This window comes from Lupinus angustifolius, chromosome LG20 (genome assembly GCF_001865875.1).
Source record: "Lupinus angustifolius cultivar Tanjil chromosome LG20, LupAngTanjil_v1.0, whole genome shotgun sequence".
Lineage (NCBI taxonomy): Eukaryota > Viridiplantae > Streptophyta > Magnoliopsida > Fabales > Fabaceae > Lupinus > Lupinus angustifolius.
Genome location: NC_032028.1, coordinates 6104208 through 6126595, shown reverse-complemented (window position 1 = coordinate 6126595; position 22388 = coordinate 6104208). Strand labels below are relative to the sequence as shown.

Here is a 22388-nt window from a genome sequence, read left to right as displayed (position 1 = left end):
AATTCCTTTTATTTTTCATATAGCAAAATGATTGGTTTCTACGGGATAATCAAAACTACCTAAAGAAATATGAACTACAAGTTAGTTGTTTTTAGTGGTAATAGGAGTGAAATATGAAATTAGATCCCCTGTCCCCAAAACTATGTCTTTCCTGTTTTCATTCAATCAAATTATAATAAATAATATAATTTTTCTATTTAATTATATTATGCATTTTAATTGGTCTGGTATATCAATTGGGATACAAACTGGGATGTATGATGTTCGTGAAATATAATTATCATTTCAGTGGTAAGTTATATATACAAAACTAAACTGCACAAGGTGGAATCCAACAACTAATGAAAACTATGCATTTAAAGTTATGGCTATATTTATTTATGTTACAAAGCCTAATTCAGGCACAGAAACATAAACATTGTTATTTTCTGTTAGCATCTTGATTCTTGAGATGGAGAGGAAGATGTTTGCTCTGTCCTTTTGCTACAACTTAAAAGCATTGACACAACTTTACACATTGTTGGGCGCTTAGAAGGATTGGCTTCAGTGCAGAGTACAGCAATTTTTAAGACATCAAAAATTTGAGCAACATCTATTTCATCTACTAGATCCAATCTAGGATCAAGGATGTCTAGTGTCAAAGAATGTTTGTGGATTTGATTTCTCACCCATGTCACAAGATCGCCGCCTTCATCTACGGGTTGGACCGGCTTCTTGCGGGTTAATAACTCCAAAAGGACAACTCCATAGCTGTAGACATCACATTTTTCTGTGACTTTCATGGTGTATGCATACTCTGGTAAGATTATTATTTATTAGTAATCATTACTATACTACTAGGACTTAAAGCTATTTAGTAAAGTTTCCAAAATTGATTAAATTATCAATGCTATTAAGGATTGTTTTCAGTCCTTGATGCATAGTGACATGATTAAACATAAAATTCAATGAAACAACATTAAAAACAAATAAAGACCTACAACTGATTTCTCACCAGGGGCAATGTAGCCATAAGAACCTACAACTGCAGACATTGATTTAGACCGTGATACATCGATCACCTTAGCCAAGCCAAAGTCCCCAACATGAGCTTCAAATTCATGGTCAAGAAGTATGTTATTGGGCTTTATATCGCGGTGAATAATCCTAGGCTTGCAATCATGGTGCAAATAAGAGAGTCCTTGTGCAGTTCCAAGCGCAATCCTAAACCGAGCGTGCCAATCGAGACTACAAGATGCTCCATGAAGTAATTCTCCCAAACTACCCATTGCCATATACTCATAAAGCAGTATATGAGAACCATGGTAGTTGCAGGAACCATATAATTTCACAATATTCTGATGCCTTATTTTCCCCAAAGTTAAGATTTCGGCACGAAAACAACCATTTACATTGATACTCTCCCTGCCTGATGCAAGTTTCTTAATAGCAATTGTATTACCAGTTGATATATCTGCTCTATACACAGTTCCACTACCTCCTTTTCCAATCACATACTTGGAATGAAAATTTTCAGTGGCTTCAACCATGTTTTGGAAAGTTAAATCCTCAGTTGGGAAGAAGTACATGTCTGAAACTGGTGGAGAGTTTGGTCTATCTATATTATCTTGCTGTGGCACAATGGAATCCATTGAACATGGACCTCTCATAAGATATATAAGGACCATAATTAAAACCAAAGAAACACCACTAATAGCAGTTGCAGCTATAGCCAGAACCTTGCCTAATCTATTTGGAGGTGAGGGCGAAAATGAAGTTGTGCAGAGGCCGAGCCGTCCTCCGCATAGTCCTTTGTTTCCAGAAAAGCAACTAAGTGTTGAGTTTTGAAATAAAGGTAAAGATGGTAAATTCCCGGTAAGGTTATTGTTTGAGAAGTTGAAGGAGAGTAAACTTAACAGTTTCAAAAAGGAGGTTGGAATTACACCAGTCAAATAATTGTTATTGAGTTGGAGGGACTCTAGCATAATAAGATCTCCAAGCTCATTAGGAATTTTTCCTGAGAGTTTATTATAACTGAGATTCAGTGCAATCTGTAAGGTTGAGAGGAAACCTAACTCATGTGGTATGCAACCAGAAAATGAGTTTCCACCCATTTGTAACTCGGTTAATCGAAAGAGTTTTCCAACTGACACTGGAATATTACCAGAAAAATTATTATCTGAGAGCCTTAGAAGTTCCAGTTGTAAAAGAGTTCCAATCTCACCTGGTAAAGTCCCTACAAAGTTGTTATGGCTGAGATCAAGTCTTTGGAGCATCCTGCAATTTAACACTTCCAAAGGCACTCTACCATAGAGATGATTTGATGAGACATTAAAGGTGACCAACTTAGAGAGATTACCAATTTCTTTAGGCAATTCAGACAAAAAATGATTGTTAGAAAGGTGAAGTCTTTGCAACTTCATACAATTGCCAATTTGTGGAGGAATAGGGCCACTGAAGTCATTCTGATCCAACTCCACTGTAGTAATATTTACAAGTTTGCACAAGTTAGAAGGAAACCTGCCTCTAAGTTGGTTACCAAAGACGCGAAGATGCACCAAGGACTCGCACCGTATAATTTCGTAAGGGATATTTCCTGTGAGCCTGTTTGATCCTAAGTTTAACAGCATCAAGTTAGAATTTTGGCAAAGATGGACCGGAATTCTTCCCACCAAGTGGTTGTATGATAAATCAAGCACCCAGAGGGGACTATTTGCTCCTAGTGCTTGAGGAATGGTACCACTTAGTGAGTTGTTAAAGAGTTCCAAGATGGTCAAGTTGGCCAAGTCCTGAAATCCAACAGGAATAGTACCTTTGAGATAGTTAATAGAAAGATCTACCTCAGTAAGATTTTTCAATCTTGTGAGCTCATTTGGGATTACACCAGTTAGCATATTCTGGAACAGATGAAGCAATTGCAGCCTTGTTAATTTAGCTAGCTCAACTGGTATATCTCCTATCAGCAAGTTCTCTGAAAAGTCAATTTCTGTTGCCTGAGAAAGGTTCCCTATCTCTCTTGGAATTTCTCCTGTCAACTCATTACCATAAAGGTATAACTTCTTTAGGAGCACAAGGTTTCCAAGCTCCTTTGGAATTTCTCCTACAAGATTATTCTGATATAGAGCAAGAACCTCCAAATTTGTACAGTTTCCGAGCTCCTTTGGTATGGTACCATGAAGATTATTTTCCCTGAGGGTCAAGCACTGTAAATTCTTGAGCAGCCCAAGTGCTTTAGGAATTTCACCACTTATCTGATTTCCAGTTAAACCAAGATACTGCAAGCTTTGACATCCACCTATCTCTTGAGGTAGACTTCCTGATATCTTATTCTGCCCAGCTCGGAAACGCGTCAATCTCGTAAGTTTTCCAATGGAACTTGGCAAAGGTCCACTGAGATTATTGGTGTATACAATAAGTATTGAAAGTGAAGAGAGGTTACCAATTTCCATTGGAAAAGGCCCAGAAATGCGGTTGTTGTAAAGGTATAGTTCTGTCAAATTTGAAAGCATGCCTACTTCCTTAGGAATCTGGCCTTCAAATAGATTATTGTTGAGACTAAGAACCTGCAAATTTGTACACTTTCCAATTTCTTTAGGTATAATCCCAAAGAGAGAGTTTTGAGAGAGATCAAGTTGATACAAGTGAACCAAACCACCAATGCTGGGACTTAAAGACCCAGAGAGATTCATCAAATGCAAATCAAGAGACTCAACCACTGGGTTGTTGTTGATGCTGCAATTCACACCCTTCCATGCACAAGGTGTGGAATCATTTGAATTCCAATTATGAAGGTGCTTGTGCTTATCAAACAAACTCCCTTTTATGTCAAGAAGGTATTTACCCTCTTCATTGAGACCTTTAGATGTACAAATGAAAAGGGTAGTTGAAAGAGTAAATACTAGTATCACAAACAATGCAGATGATGTATTCCTCTTCATCATTGTATGATAGTATGATACCAAGGAAGGAACGCTTGCAGTTGCAAATTATGCACAAGTTTCTATTTGAGGTGCTTAGTGCTTTCTCCTTTTCCTCTAAAAGAAAAAGAGAACTGAAGCACTAGATAATTTGTATAAGGTCAGCACTTGTTGAGGAACAATCACAAAGAATGTCACTTCCCATAATAACGGGAAGGTACATTCCACAGAGTGGGATGCTGTGGCTTAATATCTGCAACTAGTCACAAAATTATAATGGTAAAGAATGGATAGGATAATGATATATAATTGGGGGCCAAATGAAGGAATCAAATATGCCACTTTCTCTAGATGGTAGGTTCATCTGAGAGTGGAAGAGATCCTCTTGATTTATTAGGCTTTGTGATGGCCGAGTAAGACGAATCATAGTTACATGATTTTTTCAGGTAGCCTGTTTACAACTTATCGGGTTCAACATATCAGATTCTATATAAAAGAAGTCTTTGTAATAATGATGTGAAAAGTGACGAATCAGATAGAACGAGTATTGCATATCAAACCGGTAGGACAAGAATATGTTTAGTATTCTTACCCTACATACTCTATAATATTATAGAGCTTCTGAGTCAAGTAGTCATTACAATTTCAGAATGTAAAATGCAATTTAGTACTTAAGTTCCAATCAAAATTTAAAGAAAGTATAGAATGAAAAAGATAAAACAAAAGCAAAAACTTCGTTGACTCTGAAGTGACCATTACTGTTTTATTTGCAATACTAATTGCACTGTTGCAGCCACCATAGCTTTTCAACATATATATCATGGGATGACATAGACTCACTTCATGACGTTGAAATGGAATATCTGAAGTACTGTACACCAATCAATGTAAAGATAAGTGGAATTTAACTTGCACTTCATCTCCTCATCCACGTGGTTGAATTCATCAGTGGTGCCATAAAGAACTATATAATTACACTAATAATTTAAAGTTTTCCCAACTTATAGCATCCACTCTTTGTCCTAATGTGGTTTACACCCCATATTTTATAATTATTTAGACTTAGCAATAAATTAATAAACTAGGATGTCACTAAATCCCTAATATCATAATAGATTACGGGTTTAATTTATACTAGGGACATTTGTTAGAATTAGTTCCTCTGTCATACCAAAAAAAATGGCAATCATTTCCAAGGCCGTAAATCTTGATGATCGGCTTTCATAAAATTACGGACAAAAGCTTTAATTATCTAGGAAAAGCTTTTTCTCTCGTAAAAGCTTTTTCACCATTTGACAACGATCTTTTTTTTTTCTTTTGGTACAGCTGAAAGAGAAAAACTAGAAAACTAAGCTGAGAAATTCACAGCTAATAAATTGCCAGCTGAGCAGTTGCCCAAATATAATCTTGATTTCATTTGACAACATATTTTTTTTTGGTTTCGCACTCGACTTAATCCTGCCGAGTCGGGAATATCCATAGGTACAGGTACGTGGAGCTAACTCTTCCAACAAACATTTTTTTTTTCATTCACAGGACTTTGTTTATACCAAAACATTTTTCTTCCAAACGTTACAATATAATAAATAGCTATTAACACAATAAGGATTTGTAAGTTTAAACTATATGATAACAAAATATATTAAATATTGGATTGTAACTCTTGCCGTCCAGGTGCAGTAGATTTTAAAATATATATAATCATGTTGCAGGTGCAATAGATTTAAAAGATATATACATAATTATGTTTTGCATAAAAAGAAAATTCATATGCTTACCCATTTTGATTTTTTTTTTCACTTTTAGATTATCTAGTAAGTACTGGCAAATTTTTTCTTTTAACGGTTACGATTACATATTATTTTCTATTAAAAAATAAATAAAAATTCTTCAAAAAATCTCATCCTCATATTGGAGAGGAGAAACAAGTACTGGAGAGGAGTTGAACTCTAATTTTATGTCTTATCTCAAATACTCTTTATAAAGATTTACTATCTGTTTTACCTTTTTATTATTAAAATAAAGAAAAACTTAGTTTATGAAATGAAAATATGTTTACTCTTGTTGACAAGAAGGCAGAGTATATATGGGTAATAGTAAGATTGTTGTATATTGTATAAATAGAGATTTAGGTCCAAATACAATGAACCTTTTCAATACTATAATTTATGCGTTCTAGATTCATTTTAAGGAATCTTTAAGAATGATAAATGATATTGCCGGAAGAAGAAGTGATATTAAATTAGTTAGTGCTTATAACTTTGTTTGATTATGTTTTTCCCGTACATAGTGCTTATAGCTTTGTTACATTATAGTGTTAAAGTTATGAAAGTCAGATTATATAATACCTATCCCTGAATGTACACCACACCAGTGGTGATGGGTGGAGGTTGGAGAAATTCGGGTGCTTTATATTACAAATAATTTTGTTTTGGACACTTTGTGCATAGAATATTGGACCATTATTATTGCATAAGTATAGGTTCAGAAAAGGGTCTGGTTGAATGATAAGTCCTACTATTTATTTCTTCAGCCAAGTCTTCACTTTCTTCAAAAGAGATATGTTCGGGTACCTTCAATAATTTTCAAAGTAATTTAAGAATGAAAATCAATAGCCTATTGCAATGAAGTTAAATAGGAGATATGACATTGATTTGTGTATAATATTAGTTATTACATGCTAAAATAATGCCAAGAAAATGAGAATAGTTTCAACCAAGAATTATGAACACACACTAGTTAGTGGTTCTGTACAATCACGTTGACAATACCTCAAGGTGGAGATGCCAGTGCTTTATACTGATACAAATTTGAAAGGTATAAAGCAGTAGAAGGAAAAGATATTTGCATTGGTAATAGCCATAGGTTATCCACGATGCCTGAGTGGATTGCATGAACCACTATTCCTAATGTGATATTTGGTAACATGGATCAAGGAGCATCATTAAGTTGGCCACTTTTTTTTGTCTTCACACTAGAAAACTGTTGTTGCAACTTCGTAAATTCAAAACTAGATATTATACATTAGGCTCACTCAGCTCAGCTCAAAATTTGCATAAGAGTGCAATTATAATCTTAAACCACAACAAGTATCTCTTCATTTACGATCTGTTTGCGAGTTTTTAGAAGGGAAAAAAAAGACGCTAGAGTAGTCTCGCAAATATATTCCATGACTATGAAGTCTTCCATTTCCCTCCAAAATTCAATTCGCAAACAAACTCTTGAAGTAAAGTACAACATAAATAAATCTTATACGAGTCCAATGGTTATTAGTGAAAACGCAATCAAATATTTATTACTAATTGAAGTAACAAATTAAAAAGATAACGAAACCCTAATAACATCGGTAGTCATGTAACTTAATTCACCATTTTATCTACTATTTCTAGTCCATTGAGCAACTCATCTAATAACAATTCACCATTTTATATCTCTTTTGGTTTTTATTATTATTAAAATATTTTGAATAACACTTAAGAACAATGTTGTAATTACAGACATCTCCCATTAGTTTCATTTTTATATGAATGTTAGCAATGGTTAAGGATAAAACAAAAAGTACAACCGAAGATGGTCTAATACAGTTATTTTAAAGTTGTCTTATGATTTTGATTGACCCATAAGCATGTGCAACATGCAAGTTTTACTCATAGAAGGTTTAATTTTACAATCATGCATCTATAATGTTATCATTGGAAATATTGTCAATCCTCGGTTTAGCTGAAATCACCTTATCTAAAGTCTGGTTATCTGAAACCAAGATCTCTGTCATTTTCTGCAACTACTGCAACAGCAGCATCTAGTTCCCCAAGGTTAAGGCAGAGAGAAATGATGTCATCATAAATAAAGGGTTCTGCAATATGAGACAAAAATGGAAATGGTGAGCTGAAAAGAAAACAGTTATGTGAGAGTATAGAATCAAGGTTGTCTTCATTTTGCTATTCTCAACCACCAGTCATAATGATTACGCATTCATGATACTAATTAAAAAAACTTAAAGTGCACGAATACAACATCACTTTTTTGCACAGAAGTAATAATACATAGAAAGTTGTTTACATATTTGTTCCAACTTGAAATTATGCGGCCCTTAACTCCATTCAACACAAATAAAAGTGAGTGATATTAAATCTTTCTACTAATCATTCTATCTATATGAAATATATGTCACTTTGTAAGTAATTTTCAATAAAATTTGGTGCATTTCAAGTGCACAAAAATTTAAAACGAAATTGGAAAAGATATTTTCTTCCAATCTAAAATAGTCAAGTTACAAATGCACAGTAGATTAAATGAATTGGAAGTGTTATGTAACTTATGTTACATGGGAAAAATGGAAGGGGACAAAAAAATTAGCCATGCTAGCAATAAACTCATTACCATTTGATGAATTTCATGTGGGACGATCGAGCAAATAGATAGTGTAAAGAGAGTGTTGAAAAGAATGTAAACTAGTATTTCTCTCCTTGTAATTTTTTGACCTGAGTTTATAGACTCATTTATTCCGTAGAGTTGTATTTTTTTACCTGAGTGGGAATCGGCCCTAACTACTCAATCATAATCAGGTCCGAATAGTATCAGGTTTAGAGTTGAGTTTGGGTTCAAAAATTGGACTTAGTCAATAAAAGTATGACATATATATTATTTTGTTTAGTTTTAAAAATATTTTTATAGAAAATGATTAAATATGACATTAGTTGCCGAAAGAAATAACTTATCCTTCTCATAACAGGAGATACTTTATTATCATTTAAAAAAGAAGCAAACTTGCAGTTAAAAAACAAGGTTAGTTACTTGTGTTCACATATAGACACGTGTTTATATATGGTGTTCTAATTTCTGCTATACCTTTCATCAAATTCTCACAAATAATGCACTTATATGAATGGGTTATGTATATATGTTAAAGAATATTAAATAACTGATGAAGACAAATAATTTTTTTATTCTGAGCTCTCAGTCTTATACATGAAAATAAGAGCAGTACTCATAGTCAAATCGTTACAACTCACACACTTGGAGAGTAATGTAGCTAGAAATTAATTTTCCATCACACAAATTAACAAGAGGGAAGACACAAAAAACTTGCAGTACTAAAATGGAAGTTCCAAGGACTGATGCAACTTTTATGTAATTGTAGTGCATGGAAGACTAATGAATATGATTGTTGATGGTTAATTTGCTAGTTTCTTGAATCCAAGGCCAAAATGGTGCTGAGATTCATAGGGTACATGTACTTAGTTGTGCCTGACAACATATCCTGAACAATCAAATTGTTGGCTCTTTCAGATGGATGAAATGGATCCCAATATACATAGGTGTCACGGTTTGGGCATAAGTTAGATGCCATATTGCACGGTCCGAAACCATTATAGGGTCCTTGACCGCAGCACGCTACTTTTGATGTTTCGAATCCTGCATGCACATGAAAATTAGATCAACACTAATTTAAATGCAATGATCTTGTCTGTGTTTGAGATTTTTTTGGACCATATCCTGATGTCCCACAACTTTATTTTACTTCATGTATTAAGAGGTGTGATTAACCAAAAAAATATTTAATAATTATAATTTGAATTTAAATAATTTTTTCAACCAATCAAAATTAATGGTATGTGATATAAAAAAATAGGACAACAGATATTGCTCCGAGATTTTTTACGATACTGTAAATGTGGACCATGATAAATTTAAGAGTCCAAATATTTATTGATTTTTGAATTAAATAATATAAAAAATTTAAATTTCTTTTTCTCCACACAATCTAATATTGGAGGGTCCACGGGAGAGGAGCCCACTCCCTTCACCCAGCTTGAGTCAACAAGTGGTTTGTTAATCAATTATTCCTATTCATAAATTATTAAAGATTTTGTAAGAAAAATCTTAAAATTATAATTCTCCCTAAATTTATATGTGAATTATTCCACACAAAGCAAGAAACAATTTTGCTTAAAGTAGAGTATGTGAATTTTGTTAGATGTGTATAAAGATAAAAATGAAAAGTAGTAAACATATAGAGATAATTTGATTTGTTATAAAAACAAATTCTAAATTTAGATTGTTCAAATAAAATTATCTAAAAGAGATTAGAAAAAAGATTATATGAGTGTCTCTTTCTTCCCATGACCCTTATATAACCGGAAGTTCCATAAACTGCCACAATTTTATCCCTCATAGGTGGCGATAGTTGTGTGACTCTTTTATTGCTATGAACTAGCTACTCTCATGAGCTGGATGAATAAAAAAAATTTAAAAGATAACATTTTAATTAACGGGAGACGGAGTATGAGACATCATTTGAGACAAATAATACATAGGCGTGTGATAGGGACATTGGGATATATATATAATAAATAAATTATTACCATATGCTTGAGGGTTCATGATGAAATTATTGTGCATTTCTTGTGTGTTGGCTGCAATGAAGATATCTGAACCAAGTTCAGCATTAAGTTCTTTGATCATCTGAACAAGTTGTGGGTTAAACAAAGATGCTGCACGCATAAGTTCAGTTGAGCATTTCCCATTTCTCCCTCTCTGTGCTAATTCCGCTGGAGCACAACCTAATGGACCAGTTCCTGTCACCAAAACTCTACGTGCCCCAAGATCATATAGCCTCTGAAATTAACATCATTTCACATTGAGATATAAATATTAACCAAGTCATACATAACTAATATAATTTCATAAATATTAATATTGATAAGTATCAAGTTTATAAGTGATGAATTACCCTTAGAAGCTTCTTGTACTCTGAGATCAAATAGTTGACATAATTTGGTAAAGTAAATTGGCGAGATCTTGCAGAGTTAGGGACCAAGTAGTAGTTATTCACAAAATCATTACCTCCACAAGTGATGAGGACTAGTGCTTCATTTACTCGTCTCTGAGTTTGTTCTTCTCCAATAACAAAACTTAACCTTCTTTGGTAATCTTGGAAGTTATCTAGCTGACTGAACATTCTTATGATGTTTGCCTGCAATTGCATTAAAATATAATGTAATGTAATGTAATATAGTGGCACCAAGTGCTCTAATTAAGTATATATATAGCTATATATGTGCCACCACAAAGCCTATAGTCCTATACTATATAATAAAGCTATTATATATACTTGACAATTTCACTTACAAATTGGATTCCAGTGTCATTAAGGATTCCAACGCCAGCAGAAGCAAAGTTGGCACCAACAAGCAATCTTAGCCCATTGAGCTGTGGACTTAAATATGGCAATGTGGGTTCTGACCCAAGTTGAAGACCTGCAAATATAAATCACATCAACATAATAACAAGAGTGTAATATTTATGTATTGTCAGTGTAAGAATTTATGTTTGAAAACTTGATGACGATAAAACATGAATGGTAGATGATGCAACAATATAAAAAATTCATACAGTCATGCCATACATTTTTTTAGATAACTAACTTACACTAAAGAACCATTATTCAAAGACTCTGATGAATGATTTTATACAAATATCTAATTGTATAAGTGAATATAAAAAAGAGAAGTTATTTAACCCAACTGATAAAGTCAGGAATATTGAGTCCATTAGAGAAACGGCCAGTGGGTATGCCAGTTGGAAAATCAATGCCATAAGGTGGAGAATCTGCACGAGCTGTGGTTGCCAAGAAATTGTTGTTTCCATTATCTACTAATGAATCCCCAAACACAAAGAATGCACGAGTTGCTTCTGCCCCTATGAAACCGCTTGCTAGAGCCATTACTATACCCATAACAATGTAAGACATGAAAACCAGACCCATGGTTTTGGAATATGTTGTATAAGGATATAAAAGGGTAAAAGTTTGTTATTTGTGTAACACTATAGAGTATAGACTCTAGAGTACATAGTTGTTCTCAACTCTTATAATATCAACTTTACTTGAGGTGTCTTTGAATGTATGGAAGTGGTCTTATATAGTTTGAATTAGCATAGGTAGTTACACTAATTTGCTATCTGGTAAATATAATTGACATTAATTGTTGTCAACTTGTATTTGATATTAAGGTCATCACAACTTGTGAGGTTGTACCAGACCATGCTTAATTGCTTACTGTTACTGATAAAGGTCACAATCTAATAAATTCATGCAGACACATCTTTGATATAATGTGGGTTTATTTGACTGTATTTTAGCTCAAACTACATTTGAGCCTTAAATATAGTACCAAAGTACCAATCAAAAGGAAGCATTACCATACTTCGCTTACAAATTTTTACCATGATCAAATTAAAGGAAAAACATTGGATATTTGTACCATGTTTGACATTATTTCTTTTACACATCTTTATTACTTGTTTGCATTATTATTGATTATTATTATATATAAGTATTTGATATGCTGATAACTTTTAAAATGTATTAATAATTACATTTTTGGTAAGCATTGCAGGTTGGAGACGGATAATTGGCCCTTGATCTGGAATTATATTGTTTTTCCAACAATGTTTACTTTTTTCAGATATTAATCTGAAATATTGTTGAGGGATCCTTGCTTACTGAAAAAATATCGAAGTTTTTTCTCATTTTCTTTTGGACCGTTAATAACTGAACTCTTATTGCATCAATGAAAATGAACAAGAATAAATCCCAAGCCAGCTATACTTAGCCTATAAACTTTATTATACCAACAACTCTACACCTCATATCATTAACATAACACTATTCGGCTGGAGAAGCGGTTCAACTAACATTTCTTCACCCACGAAGTGTTAATTTGATCTCGAATTGATTGATCCATTGAAATTTCACTACAACCAAAATTTCAGGCTATGTAGTCATAAAAACTAAGTCCTAAACTTTGATAGTGTAAAAATTTATACACAATCAATATTGTCATTCAGCATTCATTTGTATTACTTTTATTTAAGAGCAATCATAACTGAAAATAAGTAATAGTGCATACATCTTTTTCTCTTACTAATATGTGTTATTTTATTTGTCACCTATGACAATCAAACAATTCGTTAACAAAATATATATTACCTTTCCTTAAAAAGTTATGAAATAATGAGTATAAAAGAATTCTTTGCTTAGCAAAGTTGCTACCACCTAAGTTTGGTATATCTTAAATGCATTTGGAGTTTTTACCTACCCTCACTTCAGATTGCTCATAATCCCTCCAACAATTATGCGGAATGCCATTATATGCTGAAGAAGTATACTACATGAATATACATTTCAACTTCAACCTTTATAGCTATTTACAAATATTTCATCTTCACGGCTTATAAATAAGCTTATAGAGCTACTTACAAATTATCCATTAACAATATCCTCATATATTGGTAGTAGAATTCAAACACACTTTTTGTAATGGATGATTCAAATCTTTGCAAACTAAACCAAACCTTCCTTGAAAAATCAATCGCATCTTTCAGCTTTTGCATTTTTTAACTTAACTTTTCACATATTTAACTGTATGAAATATAAACTTTTAGCTCATTCGACTTGATATTAGTGCAATTGATTCGCTCATTGCTTAAATAATCGTTACATAATAACAATTTAGGTAGCACTACACAACAACAAGTGGGTCATCATCAGAATTCAGCAAATGAGCAAAACTTAGGGGGTACATACATAGAAAATGAGGACACATATATCTAGCAGCAACAACTTGTTGGAAGAGAAAGCTAAAATTGAATCAAGTCCTGGAATCCAAGGCCATGATAGTGGTAAGATTCATAGGGTGCATGTATTGGGTTGAGCCTGTTAGAATCTGTTGGACTATGATTCGGTTAGCTCTTTCGGATGGGTGAAATGAGTCCCAAAATGCATATAGGTCCCGGTTTGGACACAAGTTTGAAATGGGTGTGCAGAGCCCAATCCCATTGTATGGGCCTTGCCCACAGCAAGCTATCTTTGATGTCACAAATCCTGTTAGCCCAAAGGAAAAATGTTAAAATCAAATTCAGCCCTTATTCTAACCGAAGAAAAAAGTGGATTTAGCCAAAAACTAAGTCATACGGTTTTGTACATCTTCATTAGCAAATATCTACTTTATTTTTATTTGGATCCTACATAATATTTTATAATTTAATATGTATCTTCAAAAATTAAGAATGATATTTACTTTTTTTTTACTGTGGTAAAAATTATTTTTATTCTTACTTGGGTCTCACATTCTATTGCATAATTTCTCTTTTCTCTTTTTTCTTATGGGATCCACATTTTCTTATAAAAATAACTACAAAGTATTATTGTGGAATAAGTATTTTTAACAAATAAGAATCTCACAATAATAAATGAAGAAAGAATATTCTTATTCCAATAAGAATACTATAAGAATGACCATTACAGATCTTCTTTGTTATTTCTAGTTTTGGTTTAAGTCCATATGCCGATGAGCACAAATGTACTTCATCAATATTAGTCTTTTATTTATCAAAAATAAAAAAGATTAAACTTAAATATCTAATAAGTTAATAGATTTATTGACAAATAATATAGTGAGACAGAGTAAATGATGAAGGGGAAAAGTCACAACAAATGTTCTTTCTATCAATTCTATGCAGAATCTTGGAAACCCATAAAAGTATAGGACATGAGTGCCACATAATGTTGACAATAATAATTAATATAACCAATACTAACTAATAGTAATAGTGTACATACCATAAGCTTGAGGGTTGTTAACAAAATCCATGTGCATTTGATATGCATTAGCAGCAATGAAGACATCAGAACCAATCTCATGGTTAAGTCCTTTGATCATTTCAACAAGTTGTGGATTGTATAAGGATGCAGCTCTTTGAAGTTCAACATCACAATCACCATTTGCACTTCTTAATGCTATCTCTGCAGGTACACACCCCATTGGTCCTGTACCTGTTACTAGAACCCTACGAGCTCCCAAATCATGCAGCCTCTGCATCATGTTAATTGAATTTTCACAACAACCCAATAATTTTATGAGTACTCTTGTTTATTCTAGTGAAATTTGAAAATAATCTATACCTCTTATTTACCTTTTATCTTTTCTCAATAAAAAAATCACAAATATAAATGAAAAAGAAAAATTGTCTTAGAATAGTTGTACATAAAATAGTACTCTGATATAGTGAGTAATGTTCCATTTTAATGATTGAAATTTTAGGCATAGACCCAAGTTGGTTCCAAATAGTCCATCAAATCATCCTTGAAAGTTTATTATTTCAAACAATATGCTTCTTAAAAAGAAAAGGTCATTGAATAGTCTTTTGTGAAATAATTTGACCTCAAAATTTGGATGAAAAAGTAAAAATTCAACCATCAGTTTCTTCCTATAAATGAAATTTTTAAGGACTATCGAGTGATTTATTTCTTTAAGGATCAACTGTTCTTAAAAACTATATGTTCACATATTATTTGCTGACGTTATTTATCTCAGGAAAAAGTTGGGCGGAGGAAAATAGATTTAACTTTGATGTAGTTTAAATTTAATCAAGATCTTCTTCATTAATATAGAGGTAAATAATATAAAAAATAAAGATAATAATATCATGATAAGATATTTTTTTATATAATAGAATAATATTTTTGTCACAAAAAATACCAATAAAATTAAATATTTGTCTTTTTGTTAATGTGAATAGAATTCTAATTTGAATTGAACTGTATACTACAATATAGCATCTAGCTGGGCTGAGTTATTAATGAATGTGTCTCAGAAAGCGAATATTCTTTCACATGAACAAGTGTATCGTTGGGCCCACTGACATAACATCACATTATAACAAGTGTATTAAATTAGATGTTAAAGTGACAAAATAAACAATTTTGGTATGTGACACCAACCCAAAATAAACATGTGTGTAGTGCATGGATAACACTCTTTCGCTATCTTTAAGACATGACCAGGACTATTCATTTGATAGGTCCATTACCCCTTTTGGAATCTCTATTTCATTTAATTATCATTAAGAAACTTCAACCTCAAAACTCTTGGCAATTGAAATGACATGCTAGCTTCAGAGTTAGTATTTATTGGGAAAATAATACCTTCAGGATTGGGCGGTACTCAGATACGAGATAATGCACATAATCTGGAAGAGAAAATTGGCGAGATCTTGCTGAATAGGGTACCAAATAGTAATTATTCACAAAATCATTGCCTCCAAGAGTTATGAGAACAAGTGCATTGTTTATGTGTTTCTTTGCTTCCTCTTTACCAATGTGTGCACATAACCTTAGCTGGTAATGTTGGAATAGCTTCAGCTGCTTGTAGATGTGGATGATGTGCATCTAACAAATAAAACAATTATACTAGTTACCACCAGCTTTTAAACATGTTCAAGTTGTTTTGACACTTCAATGTTTTTATCTTCAAAGTTCAAACCAATTTGCACTCTCTATTATTCAAGATAATGTATCAAGGAGAACTTACTTTTGGCTTTATAAAACCGAGCTATAAACTCAAAAGTTGTTCCAAAGTTGTCTAGGTGACTTTGCATTTAATATTATTGATGACTTAGATGATAACGAATAAGATGAATTTGATATTCGTTTGAATCTAGAATAATTTAGCTCAATATACTTGATTCCTAAAGTAAATGAGTTGAATTTGACCCAAAAGATGATATCGTTAAATACTTAAGCCGAACTTGAATTAAGTATAATTTGATACGTAAGATTTATAAATTGACTCAAGTATATATATAAGAGTTGTTCCATTTTTCTTTATATATGTATATACATATATATACACGTAGGTGTATGTTAATGAACATAATTTGAGAATGAGTGACATAAATTTGAGTTTGTTATGCACTCAAAATTTCGTCAAATTTAATTGAGTTAATCTCAAAATAAAAAATAATTTTGTTAAACATAGGTCAAAATTCAACTCGCACCAATTTTTAAGTAGTTGAACTACTCTACTCATTTCCATCCATACTCATAAGTTAAGTAACAATTGACTAGCTAAATGAACTTACAAACTGAAAACCAGTATCATTAAGAATTCCAATCCCTGCAGATGCAAAATTGGCACCAACTAGGAGCTTCTCTCCTAGTAGTAGAGGGCTCAAATATGGAAGTGTAGGTTCTAAGCCAAGATGCTCACCTGCAATTAATTAATTGCTCAACATTATACACATACATTAACCAAGCCATGCATGCAAAAATAGACAAATTTAAAAGTACAATTCAGAACAAAACAAGTATACGTTATGAATTAAACATGATTAGCTAGCAAATATGATTCAAACTAATCATACTTATTAAGTCGGGGATGTTTAAGCCATTAGAGAAACGTCCAGTAGGTTGGTGTGTTGGGAAGTCAATCCCATAAGGAGGAGCATCAGCACGTGCCGAGGTTGCTAAGAAATGATTGTTGCCACTGTCCACAAGTGAATCACCAAAAACAAAGAAAGCCCTTGTTGGTATATTAGAACCAAACACAACCCCCATAAACAAGCTTGTTATTATTATACAGTAGCCAAAAACCAAAGAACTGGCCATGGCTGTGTGAAAAATAATATTATTGCAGCAAAATTTTATTGTATATGATCTGATATGATTCTCAAGTGTGACAAGTAAGTGCTATATATAAGGCTAAGGTGTGAGAGGTTGATTTCTCTGTAGAGTGCATTTCATAAATGACTTGTTCAACTACCTCCTAAGATTTAAATTAAGCAACCCCCGAATCAAGTACCTAGAATAATTGCTCTGGCCAATTGTTTAAGCAGATTTGTCACTTTCCCTTGATTCAATAACATATCATTCTTCGTATCAAATGAACAGTGTTGAATTCAGCCAACCCCCAGTATTATTCATCACTATCTGTCTACATATAATGCAGTAAATAATTGTGAAAGTGATTCCTCATCAAAACTAGTACAAGCAGAGGATTCAAATTGAATGTTTTCACATCTTAGTATAGTGTGTTTAATTAGCTTGGCTATGCATCTATGTTATATACCCGGGTTTTGCTGATAATATACATTGTGGTTCCATGCAATTTATCTTAGATACTAATCTATTCAACTTTTATTTAGAATAATAATTCCTAACAACTTAGTCCTGAAAGTATTATATCAGAATCATAAATTCATAATAAATTAAACCAACTCTCCTTAAAAATGAAGTGAAAAAATGGATGGTCACCTAGTATACGAGACTCTCTCGTAAAATTAGTTGATCTAAGGAGAGTTATGTATGTAGTCTTACACTCTTACTTTATAAGTTGTTTATACTGTTTATAGGATTTGAATTCATAAACTTTCGACAAACAACTTATCCTTATGTGAAAACTCGCCCTCTCTCCTTAAAAGTTGAGTTCAAAAATATTTTTAGTTAGTTTCAAATTCATTATTCATGGACGTGATCACCAAGATTTCCAAAATTTTAATGTTATGCTCTGCCAGATTTTGTGTACTGCGAAGTTAGTTGTGGTTATTGTTTGTTGCAATCTCCTTTGAAACTGGCCCAACCACCGTATGGCATGCGCCTCAAGTTACTTGACTTGAATCTCGTGATGCTACTGATTAATTCTTTGATTGATGAAATTCTTGTGTGCTATTCTTCTTACAGAATTTATTTTAATGAATCTGACGAGGACATTTCAAGCTAAATTAAGATCAGATACAGTTTGGGGTTTACTTCAATTGATAATAAATTGATGGGGTTATATATAATTAGTATTTTCAAAATGTTGTAAACAAACTCTTCGGAGGACAAAGCTGTGTATCTTAGAACTTGTGAGTCTCGGGCGCTCGGTTATCTTTTAATCATATTCAAGTGACATTTAAGTGATTTATCTAGTTTGATTTAAGAAACACTAGAATAGTTTCTTTGACGTACTGTTTCCCACTTTCCATGCATATATTAAATATCCATAAAGTTGAGATCCACATATATCTTGTGCAGCTACCAGTTTTGTATTTGTGAAAATTGACATTAAGGGATGTTACATTAAATCTAGATCTGATATGTTTAATGGAACCAAAATGCTATTGTCACTCTCATATCTTGGGACAAAAATATCAAATGGTCAATGATCTGTTTTCAACTAAACACTAGAGAATGAAGAAGCTATGTGCTTTTCCTCTATAATAAATATTGAAAAATGGGGACCAAGAAGGGATAGATGTGCATGTGATAAACTTAAATAGAGTGGGGTTTGGTCACATCTACCTCCTTCATTGGCTCACATGCTTCTGTTACAAGGAAAATAACGTCACTTGCAAAGCACAACTTTGCAACAAAATAACTAATTTCAAATGCATGTGAAAACTCCCTTGGCCAAAAAGGGTGATGGAATCCTAGCAAAATCGATACGTAATAGCTTATAATATGCTATCAGAGTTTACTTAAGTACATGCGATAATTTCATTGAAAAGCATTAAGCACATAGGGTATAAGGGAACAATTAATTTGAGAATGCTTGAAAAGCAAAACTTCAAGTTGGTCACTTGACTGAAGACCTTAACTTCAAGTAGAATCTAAAACGTTTTCAAAATCATCTCTAGTTGCACCCTTTCATTCAAAACCAATTCACACATGGTTATTTATAACTGTTACTATGTTTATTACTATCTCATAAATTGGTGCAGGTTAATCAAGTAGCAACCAGTTGATTTAAGAGCAATTTGAGATCAACTTACTTAAATCAACTTATTTAAATCTTCAAGCAGTAATAATAACATAAAACTCGGAAACCCTATGAACTAGCCGGGTAAGCTATGCAACCTACCAATTTCAAACCTCACTGGATAGGAGCCTTATACACTGAGCCGCCCTTTTAGTAATAATATCATAGGAGCTCTAACATTCTCACCAACACGAACCAATAGGTGAATGTCTACTTAGTTGATCTCAGTTGCTCTAACATCTTGCTGCTTGTCAAAACAAGAATTATGAAAAGTTGAAGTTCCTCAAACATAAAACATGATTGTCAGACCTATGAAGGTCAAAGTGTCAAATAACATGAATTACATGATAAAAAGCTATGCATACATAAAGTGTGTTTAACAAAAGAATGAAGGAACTCCAAGTATAATACACACTGCAGTCTACAATTCCTCCAACTCTCCTTATCCTTCTCTTTCCATGTAATTCCTAAAGTGCATCAAAATCTAATAATCTACAAGTGATAACTTAGAATGTAGAGAACATATGGAAGAACAGGAATCCATTCTATAGCAGGCATTCGATGAAACAAAGTTTTAAAAGAAAAAGATGTTAGTACTTGGCAAGTTCATCAGAAAGTTTCAATGCCAAAATGTATACAACAAAGATGTGTATGTGCAGTAAATTGTAAAACTTAAAGCCTTAAACATACAACAATCAAAGCCTTTCCCGCTAAATAGGGTCAGCTAAATTGTAAATGTGTTAAACTAAAACATAAGAAATTAAAAAGTGACAAGCTTGTAACAGCTAACAAATCACTTATAATATGTCAATACTCAATACAATAAGAGAATTAACTATAATTAACTGTTAAGTGGTAAACTACAACCTTCGACAGCATAACTGTTCTACAGCAAAAAGTTCCTTTTCTTCCAGTTGTTATTGCATATTTGAACAACATTCAAGATAACAACTAACATTTACATACATTTCTCCACTCTACACGTTCAAAACCAATAAAAGGAATATTAGATTAATTTAAAAAAATAATTGACTCAAGTATATATATAAGAGTTGTTCCATTTTTCTTTATATATGTATATACATATATATACACGTAGGTGTATGTTAATGAACATAATTTGAGAATGAGTGACATAAATTTGAGTTTGTTATGCACTCAAAATTTCGTCAAATTTAATTGAGTTAATCTCAAAATAAAAAATAATTTTGTTAAACATAGGTCAAAATTCAACTCGCACCAATTTTTAAGTAGTTGAACTACTCTACTCATTTCCATCCATACTCATAAGTTAAGTAACAATTGACTAGCTAAATGAACTTACAAACTGAAAACCAGTATCATTAAGAATTCCAATCCCTGCAGATGCAAAATTGGCACCAACTAGGAGCTTCTCTCCTAGTAGTAGAGGGCTCAAATATGGAAGTGTAGGTTCTAAGCCAAGATGCTCACCTGCAATTAATTAATTGCTCAACATTATACACATACATTAACCAAGCCATGCATGCAAAAATAGACAAATTTAAAAGTACAATTCAGAACAAAACAAGTATACGTTATGAATTAAACATGATTAGCTAGCAAATATGATTCAAACTAATCATACTTATTAAGTCGGGGATGTTTAAGCCATTAGAGAAACGTCCAGTAGGTTGGTGTGTTGGGAAGTCAATCCCATAAGGAGGAGCATCAGCACGTGCCGAGGTTGCTAAGAAATGATTGTTGCCACTGTCCACAAGTGAATCACCAAAAACAAAGAAAGCCCTTGTTGGTATATTAGAACCAAACACAACCCCCATAAACAAGCTTGTTATTATTATACAGTAGCCAAAAACCAAAGAACTGGCCATGGCTGTGTGAAAAATAATATTATTGCAGCAAAATTTTATTGTATATGATCTGATATGATTCTCAAGTGTGACAAGTAAGTGCTATATATAAGGCTAAGGTGTGAGAGGTTGATTTCTCTGTAGAGTGCATTTCATAAATGACTTGTTCAACTACCTCCTAAGATTTAAATTAAGCAACCCCCGAATCAAGTACCTAGAATAATTGCTCTGGCCAATTGTTTAAGCAGATTTGTCACTTTCCCTTGATTCAATAACATATCATTCTTCGTATCAAATGAACAGTGTTGAATTCAGCCAACCCCCAGTATTATTCATCACTATCTGTCTACATATAATGCAGTAAATAATTGTGAAAGTGATTCCTCATCAAAACTAGTACAAGCAGAGGATTCAAATTGAATGTTTTCACATCTTAGTATAGTGTGTTTAATTAGCTTGGCTATGCATCTATGTTATATACCCGGGTTTTGCTGATAATATACATTGTGGTTCCATGCAATTTATCTTAGATACTAATCTATTCAACTTTTATTTAGAATAATAATTCCTAACAACTTAGTCCTGAAAGTATTATATCAGAATCATAAATTCATAATAAATTAAACCAACTCTCCTTAAAAATGAAGTGAAAAAATGGATGGTCACCTAGTATACGAGACTCTCTCGTAAAATTAGTTGATCTAAGGAGAGTTATGTATGTAGTCTTACACTCTTACTTTATAAGTTGTTTATACTGTTTATAGGATTTGAATTCATAAACTTTCGACAAACAACTTATCCTTATGTGAAAACTCGCCCTCTCTCCTTAAAAGTTGAGTTCAAAAATATTTTTAGTTAGTTTCAAATTCATTATTCATGGACGTGATCACCAAGATTTCCAAAATTTTAATGTTATGCTCTGCCAGATTTTGTGTACTGCGAAGTTAGTTGTGGTTATTGTTTGTTGCAATCTCCTTTGAAACTGGCCCAACCACCGTATGGCATGCGCCTCAAGTTACTTGACTTGAATCTCGTGATGCTACTGATTAATTCTTTGATTGATGAAATTCTTGTGTGCTATT

General features: G+C 32.7%; 3 protein-coding genes across 5 annotated transcripts; all 3 read right to left on the bottom strand.

The window, feature by feature from the left end:
* On the bottom strand, positions 280-3920 carry LOC109335431 (probable leucine-rich repeat receptor-like protein kinase At5g63930). The gene is made up of 2 exons (XM_019571564.1): positions 995-3920; positions 280-796 (listed from the first exon to the last, which is right to left on the bottom strand). The coding sequence occupies exons 1-2, from the start codon at positions 3918-3920 to the stop codon at positions 432-434; spliced, it is 3291 nt and encodes a 1096-aa protein (XP_019427109.1). The 3' UTR covers positions 280-431.
* On the bottom strand, positions 2220-21411 carry LOC109336363 (GDSL esterase/lipase At5g33370-like). Of its 3 annotated transcripts, XM_019572914.1 has the most exons (6): positions 17103-17429; positions 16821-16948; positions 15886-16128; positions 14521-14773; positions 13549-13782; positions 2220-2236 (listed from the first exon to the last, which is right to left on the bottom strand). In XM_019572914.1, exons 1-5 carry the CDS (start codon positions 17344-17346, stop codon positions 13550-13552), a joined length of 1101 nt encoding a protein of 366 aa, XP_019428459.1. In that variant the 5' UTR covers positions 17347-17429; the 3' UTR covers positions 2220-2236; position 13549. The 3 variants fall into 3 exon arrangements, with proteins under 3 accessions (XP_019428459.1, XP_019428460.1, XP_019428458.1); XM_019572915.1 differs by lacking the exons at positions 2220-2236; positions 16821-16948; positions 17103-17429 and adding exons at positions 20802-20929; positions 21084-21411 and having other exon boundaries at positions 13420-13782; XM_019572913.1 differs by lacking the exon at positions 2220-2236 and having other exon boundaries at positions 13420-13782.
* On the bottom strand, positions 8824-11776 carry LOC109336364 (GDSL esterase/lipase At5g33370-like). The gene is made up of 6 exons (XM_019572916.1): positions 11424-11776; positions 11028-11155; positions 10630-10872; positions 10262-10514; positions 9047-9311; positions 8824-8980 (listed from the first exon to the last, which is right to left on the bottom strand). The coding sequence occupies exons 1-5, from the start codon at positions 11662-11664 to the stop codon at positions 9079-9081; spliced, it is 1098 nt and encodes a 365-aa protein (XP_019428461.1). The 5' UTR covers positions 11665-11776; the 3' UTR covers positions 8824-8980; positions 9047-9078.

Bases quoted from the DNA above. Each gene is read 5' to 3' on its own strand.
- LOC109335431 (XM_019571564.1), bottom strand. From the start codon at position 3,920: ATGATGAAGAGGAATACATCATCTGCATTGTTTGTGATACTAGTATTT. The intron at 797-994 runs GTGAGAAATCAG...TAATCTTACCAG, and splicing joins TTATGGCTACATTGCCCCTG to AGTATGCATACACCATGAAA.
- LOC109336363 (XM_019572915.1), bottom strand. From the start codon at position 21,327: ATGGCCAGTTCTTTGGTTTTTGGCTACTGTATAATAATAACAAGCTTG. The intron at 20,930-21,083 runs GTATGATTAGTT...AATTAATTGCAG, and splicing joins AAACATCCCCGACTTAATAA to GTGAGCATCTTGGCTTAGAA. The intron at 13,783-14,520 runs GTATGTACACTA...TTGGGCTAACAG, and splicing joins TAACAACCCTCAAGCTTATG to GATTTGTGACATCAAAGATA.
- LOC109336364 (XM_019572916.1), bottom strand. From the start codon at position 11,664: ATGGGTCTGGTTTTCATGTCTTACATTGTTATGGGTATAGTAATGGCT. The intron at 11,156-11,423 runs GTTGGGTTAAAT...TTATATTTGCAG, and splicing joins CAATATTCCTGACTTTATCA to GTCTTCAACTTGGGTCAGAA. The intron at 10,873-11,027 runs GTAAGTGAAATT...ATGCAATTGCAG, and splicing joins ATGACACTGGAATCCAATTT to GCAAACATCATAAGAATGTT.